Source organism: Gossypium arboreum, chromosome 13 (genome assembly GCF_025698485.1).
Source record: "Gossypium arboreum isolate Shixiya-1 chromosome 13, ASM2569848v2, whole genome shotgun sequence".
Lineage (NCBI taxonomy): Eukaryota > Viridiplantae > Streptophyta > Magnoliopsida > Malvales > Malvaceae > Gossypium > Gossypium arboreum.
The window spans coordinates 40,366,244-40,373,937 of NC_069082.1; the positions used below are offsets into that span (position 1 = coordinate 40,366,244).

The 7,694-nt window shown below is 30.0% G+C and overlaps 1 protein-coding gene across 1 annotated transcript; it reads right to left on the minus strand.

Moving 5' to 3' along the window:
* Positions 1-3,759: 3,759 nt before the first annotated feature.
* Positions 3,760-5,367, minus strand: LOC108462427 (transcription factor MYB35). The gene is made up of 3 exons (XM_017762374.2): positions 5,215-5,367; positions 4,967-5,096; positions 3,760-4,690 (listed from the first exon to the last, which is right to left on the minus strand). Exons 1-3 carry the CDS (start codon positions 5,345-5,347, stop codon positions 3,790-3,792), a joined length of 1,164 nt encoding a protein of 387 aa, XP_017617863.1. The 5' UTR covers positions 5,348-5,367; the 3' UTR covers positions 3,760-3,789.
* Between the last annotated feature and the right edge of the window lie 2,327 nt (positions 5,368-7,694).

Consider the following 7,694-nt stretch of genomic DNA (forward strand, 5'->3'; position numbering starts at 1 on the left):
TATTTATTTATTCAATTAATTTAGTAAATTAAATTAACTAAATTAATTTCTCAACCCAATTCTAATTTCATTAAAGTCATGCCAACTTTCTTGTATTAAAATCTATGAGGAAAATATATCTAATTGTCTTAGTCAACAAATCTATGATGACTAATTAATTTAATTCTTAATTCAAACTTTAATTATTTCGTTACAATGAATTAAATAACATTTCGAAGAACTTAAATTAATTTCTAAGTCATCGTTTGCACTTAGCGAGAAAAACATTCACTGTTGATAGTGATACCTGCGATCTATTTCTCTTTATTGTTTTCATTCATTTCATATTATTGGACCTACATGCAATTCATTTCTAGTTATCTAGAGCTAGTGGAGGGATCGATTGGACATATATAATTAAGGCTAAAATAATTTGTAATTAAGATTTGGCTCTTTGCCTATTAATTAATTAAAACATTATTTAGTCATGAAGTCATTCCATTAAAGTATCATGATTGAGCTCTCCATTATTATATACCATTATGAAAGCTACTCTTTAAGTGCTCGTCCAACGACCTTTTCATAAGTGTATTACCCTCATAGGATATCCTTAATTTCTTTGGGATAAACCCGTTCTCCTAATATGATTCTATTTTATCTCATAGTAATATTATATTTTCCTTTATGAAAAGTTAATTATCATCAAATAGTAATTAAATCATTTATCAGTAAGAAAAATGACCCGTAATCTATCATGAAATGTTGTTGAGAGGATATCATTTACCATTTATTGGGTTACGAATTCTACTATTGTGGAATAATGCTGCATCATGCAGAATTCATACACCCAAGGCACCAACCTTTGATTCCTTATCTATTTCATCTTAGGCTTTCGTTTATATCAAAGTATACAAGTCACACATATATAGTCTATCATCCACTCAGGATTAAGGTATCCTACACTATGAATATCATAAGTGAATAAATCCATAAACGAATCTAAGATCTATTCTATATGGGTATTGTCCAATGTACTATCAGTCCATTCAGTCACATTTATGTCTCTATCTTTTGGGAGTCATCTACTCTGATACCCAAGACAATGTATCTCCCTAATTGGACTTTATATATGACATAATAGTTTTTCAATTGACTTGCTCAATTCTGATTAAACTAAGGACATGTTTAGATTATCTACTAATATAAGTTGTCTTTCCGTATTACGATCCGACTTCATAATATCGCTTAATATTAGTTAATATTAGATAACCAATGAATCAATATTTGCTTTCATTTTTCTTTATGTCCAAAAGCCATTGAGGATAATATATGAAGATATTGATGAATATTTTATTAAGCCAATTTATTCAAAAATTACAAGTACATATAGATGAAATCACTACACTAAAGGCACTAGATCTTAACACTTAAATTTTTATAATTAACTTGAAGGTTCAAATTTATTTTATTTAATCTAATTCATGATTTGATTTTAGGGTTTTTTAAAAGATATTTTATTTATAACTTTTCATTTATTGGGCAAAGGTTTTGATGAACACATGTTCTTTTCGCCATTAATTTGTTTTGATTATTAATTTATTTTTATTCTATTATCGGTATATTATTTAAATTTTAAAATAGAGTTTTGTAAAAACTATTACAAATGTCCAAATGAGATATAATTTTATCAAGATTTTTTAAAAAGGGTACGAGAGTGGTCAACATTAAACAATTAATCCTAAGATAATGTATATTTTGAATAAAATTATAGAAAATAATAATATTTTCAATAAAATAACTTAGTATATTATAATTAATATATTCAATCAAACTCGTACCGTAGGTTTACATGTATTAAATTCATGAGAGAAATATTATCTAATTTTTAATATATTTATATATGTTTTAAAATCATTTATAAATCATAAAATTTAAATTAAATAAATTAATAATGAATAAGATTTAAACTTTTAAATCATTTATAGCTTGTTAATATATTACTTAGACAAAATAAATTTAATAGATTTCATAAATACATTTTCATCTACGTTTAATCTAAGAAATTGTATATCCCATATAATAATTTAATATTTTTTATAAAATAAAACATTAAATTAAAAATATATAAATTTATTTTAATATCAATCATAAAATTAAATTTATATACAATTATAAAATAATGTTAACATATTTTAATTGATATACACAACCAAACTCGTACTTCGTTAGGTAAGAATACTAATTATATAATAAAATAATATACAATAAAATATATTTTTGTTAATTCATATAATATCATAAAATAATAAATTTTAAATATAATAAGAAATTTAACAATTTTATATAAAAGAATTATATTAAATATATATAATTTATGCTTTTGATAAGATAAACTTAAATTGTGGTGTCATCATATAAAATAAAATAAGTTATTATATTCAAAATTAAAATATTTATAACTTATAAAATTTAAAATTATTTGAATATGACAGAGCCTGCTTGGCTCGTTCTAGCCTCAAAAAATTTAAGTTTGAAATGGCTCAAGCTCGAGAAAATTTGAGCTCATAATAAATCCGAGTCAAAGAAAACTCAAGCCGAAATTGATCTGAGCTTGAGAAAATCCACGTTAGAAGTAAGCCCGAAATGAGGTCGCCCAAGCCCACCCGCTGGCCAGCTCTTCCGAAACTACCTACAAACTTGATCACTAAGTTTTGCTCCCACACAATTAATTGAGTACAAATCTTTCACGAGATACAACTAAAGGAATGACATCCTCCACATCCTTAATTTGCTCATTTAATAGTATATTTTGTTTGCTTTGGTCTTACCTGGTCACTTTATCACCATTTCCAAACTCGAGGGGACTATTATTAATCCACAATGTGAAAAAGGACAAAATAGGCTAGTTGTCAAGCACTACGAACTCTACTTGGTATAACATGGGACCACTCTTTACACCAACAACCAATTAGAGCCAAGCTTAGGGACATGAGGTATTATCAATCTCTCATCTATATTTTCTTCGTCTTCTTGACCAAGTTTTTACATGATTATTCTCTCACTAAACTTGAATCCTTTAATGACTTAAGCATCGAAGAACAAAAGAACAATCAGAGTGCTAACTCCGACGCCCTTATAGCTCATCTTTCTTGCTGATTGAGCCATCTTCCAAAATCTTGATTCAAAAGTGTATTAACAATGAAGTATTTTCTATAACTTCAAACATATACCATATATTTCCTTAAAATTAAATTTTATTGTGTTATTTTTTATACATTCTAACCCTTAACCAATAGTACTCACTTAAGGAAGACATTACATGTATAAATCAATTCAAACTCATAAATTAATGCTTTACAATTCTTAAATAACATCGATATAAATTAAACTTTTATAATATATTATTTAAATATTGTTAAGTATGTTACGAGTTAACATAAACTAATACAAAATAAAGCTTTCCAATGTATTGCACCAATTACAAACAACTTAATAAAAAATAATAAACTAAGACATTAAAAAACGAAAATAAGGAAAAATAGATTGAGCTCTTTTAGTATTGATGTAAATTTTGATTAGTTGGCATGTGGTTTTATGATTAATTTTTATCCAAAAAAATCCCTCTAACTTTGAGTTGAGATCAGATCACTATGTTTTTTTTCTTTAAAATAAAGGAGATTCTTCAGCAGCCTTAACATGGAAACAAATACTCAATCCAATCCCATACTAAAAATGATTACACATTACCAGAAGTTTTTATTCTGATGTCAATTATTCTTACGTATATTCTATATGGTGGACCTACTAAAGTTAATAACAAGGATCTTCCAAAAGATTTGCAAATTCTGAGAACATCTCATTTTCTTGATCAAGCATTGCTGCCACAAATGAACTTTCAGTTGATGATGAAGCTTGAATACCATAGCTTAGCAGCTCACTGTCCATTCCTGAGAGTACTCTACTATTGTTGTTGATGATGATGTTTTTATCATCATCTATGTGTTCAGCACTAGTCTCATTGCCACTGTGATTTTGTGGTGCAATGTCCTTGGATTCGAATTCCGGGATGTGATCTTGTCCTTGGGGATGATGATCATATGGTAAAAATGCGTCTTCGAGAAGGAAATCACGCCAGCTGAAAGCAAGACCAGCTTTTTCTTGTGCTGTAGTTGAGCAAGTAGAAGAAGTAGAAGAAGAAGAGGATGGTGATGATAATGATAATGTGTATTGATTAGGGAACTGAGGTGAGATGATTTGGTAACCGGCATAGTTGGAGGCTTCTGTCACTAGTTTTATAGCTTGAAGCTGAGAAAGCAGATCTAGGGAACCACAAGTAGCAGCATGCTGGTTAATGTTGCTGCTTGGGAAGAAGTTTTCCTGGATTGGTTCAATTCCAGGGGATGCCATTGTTGTCATCACTCGGCTGTTGTTGATGTTGGAAAATCCTTCTGTTGCTATTGCTGGTTGGGGTGGATGTGGCTCTGGTTTGATCATAAATGAGTTCTTCATGTCTCGATTCAAAGATCCGATTCGGGTTCTAGATTTTAGGAGACCACCGATGTTCCCGTAATCAGCTAGGACTTGAGAAAAAGGTTTGTGAGTAACAGGATCAATCCCCATTTCAGAAAGCTTCTTTCTCAACTTAGTATTCCAATAATTTTTTACATCATTGTCAGTTCTGCCAGGAAGCTGTTGGGCTATGATAGACCACCTGGACCACACAAACAAACCAGTCATGCATAATGAGAGTGTCATACATCTTGCACCGGTAATTGTAACCGGTTGTTAAAACTGTTAGCTTTCATGCATCATTTACAGTTAATGTTTGTTATGATCCCATTCCCATGTCACAAAAAAAAAAAAAAAACGGAAGAAGAGAGGAGAAAATTTAAGTTACATGAAAGTGTGATAAATTTTCATGGTGCAACTTAAACAAAACGTTGGATGAGTCTGGCTGCCTACTAAGAATAAACCAAGAACATATAACCTGCTTCCAAGAGCTGCATGGAGGCGAATGATCAACTCTTCTTCTTGCGGTGTGAAGCTTTCGCGTTTAAGATCAGGCCTCAAGTAATTAGTCCAACGAAGTCTGCAACTTTTCCCACATCTTCTAAGCCCTGGAGACCATACTCAGATATGGCATGAGGTCCATATGGAAGGAATAAAGTGGTTAGTTTCTTAGACTAACAAATTAAGCATTAATGTAAAAGATACAAAAACATCCAATAAATTAACCTGCTTTTTTTGGAACAGCAGTCCAGTTGCCAGTTCCATGTTTTGATACATATGCAAGTATCTTTGCATCTTCTTCTTCAGTCCATAGGCCTTTCTTCACATTTAGCTTGTCACAACAAGGAGGTCTGACCATCTTATCTGTTGATTTTAGAATAAAACACGAAATCTACAAGGCGTTAAGCTGCAAAAAAAAAAAAAAAAAAACACTGATGATAAAAGAGATAATAGTGATGCACTTACAATAGCTCCTGAAAACTAAGCTGCTATTTGAGAAGAAGGAAGGAGAGAAAGGTTTTAAGGTATAAATGAGAAGGCATGGAAAGCATGAGAGTTGGATCCATTATAATCAATTTTGCATGATGAATGGCATCTTTGCATTAGAAATGAATTGATGATATAAGGACAATTCATTCTTTCTCTCTCTCTATGGTCATACATATGCTTTGCTTCCAAAACCAATAGAGTCAGGTTTGATTTGGGTGTATTTTCTGGTTAAATTTAGAATATATCTCAGTAAAATAACATAAAATTTATCATTTGTTTACATTAATCCATTACTTGTGTGGGAAAGGAAATGAGTTTTGTTTAAGTTTTTTCTGATAATCACAAGTTTGATGAGACCAACTATTTTAAACAAGAGGTCCAACTAATTGAAGAAATGATAAAAGAACCTCTAATCAAGTGTACTTGCCAAGTTGTCAACACCATTTCTGTGTGAATACAAACACTACTAAAAACTGTCTAAATCTGCAAACTCTTAAGAGCTGTGATTCACTTGTTCTTTATTATTTGGTTATTGAGTAAATTTATATTATCCAAAGAAGCAAATTGTTGCTACCTTGATACTGTTCAGTTGTCCTTAATGTCCCCGAACAAGAAAATCGTAATGGAAGGTCATGAATGGTTGGTGCCTGAAATCCAAAAACGTAATACGACATCGAACTCACTAGAGTTTCTCTCCATATTCCAAGACTGCAAGCCTCAAAATCCCCATATTGTAACTAACAAGACAATTCCTGTCAGAAAAAGAAAATTAAAATAGGCAGCAATGTTCAAATTCTATAAGTTGTTTCCACCCAATTTGCTTCAGAACAGATTAAACAACACCAGAGATAGACACAACTAGAACATGTCCATACTCTTGCAGACAAACTAGAAACATATCTAGTTGTAATTCAAGGTAGATTACAGGTTCCCTAGAAACTGAAAACAACTATTCACTACTTATCATCCATTAGCATGTTGTCCACGTTATCCTGTTCATGCTGTTATAGATACGGAATTTTCTAGATAATCTATCTATATTTTATATATACAATATACCTAATCTAATATATTATATATTACAAGGACATTAAGTTTCTTTTCCTTCTCTTTTGTACTTTTGTTCGTAATATTTATTGTTAATTTTTCTTTTGTGGTTATTGTGTGTATAGTCTTTTCTCATATTTAGGACAATGTGTTATTTCAGTTTGAAGATAGATATAATCACCTTTTTATGAATATATATTTTAGTGTTTAGGTTTGACATTTAGTGAGTTTTTTTAATTAAAAAATTGGTTAGTTCTAGTTTGATGATGATACACCATGTCATAATCCTTTCATATTAAAATATAGTTTTTCATGATGCATATTTGGTGTTAATTTTTCTTGCAATTAAGTACCTTATAAATTTGAGCACATATTTTGATCTAGTATTTTGCTAATGACTAATTACATGTGGATGTAAATGTCATTGAAATTGAGCCTAGAATCTGCTTGATCTCTTTTTGAGGCAAAATCAAAGGCGAACTTAGTTAAAGGAATGATTTAGACATTATTTGGGTCATTTGTGTCTTTTGTCTTTCAAGCTAACTGTGCATATATGCATATCCCTAGTACCCTTGATTTTATCATATATATAGACTTTTTTCTTTGTTTTTTCACCCTTTATGATTAATTGTTTGACTTATAGTCTAGCTGAAATTAAGTCTTAGTGCTTAGCCCTTCTCAGTCCTTTGTTTGTTTAGTTTAAATATTAGTGCTTAATGGATACATCGTTTTAGCTTAAAGTATTGATTGGAATATGGATAGACATCGAGGTGGATATTTTCGGTGAGAGAGAGACGATAAAACATGATTTTTTTTTTGTTTCCTTATGTCTTTATTTTATTTTCTTTGTTTACATTATTTTGAAAAAAATGAAAAAATAGAAAAAAAAAGGGAAAACAGGAAAAAATTAAATAAAAGCACCTACGTTATCATTTGAAAAAAAAAAAAAAACTAAAGTGAGGTACTACATGCAAAATAACAAAGAAGTGAATGAGAACTGTACACTAGGTAGGATATCAAGAAAGAGATGCGAGTTATGAAAACTGCTTAAGTACCAAGTCTTTCTTTGAAAAATCCAATCCTAGACATGTACATTCACATTACTACACTACTTTGCTCTTTACTAGAGAACAAAATTAATGGAAAGACATTGGCTTAATTTATTCATA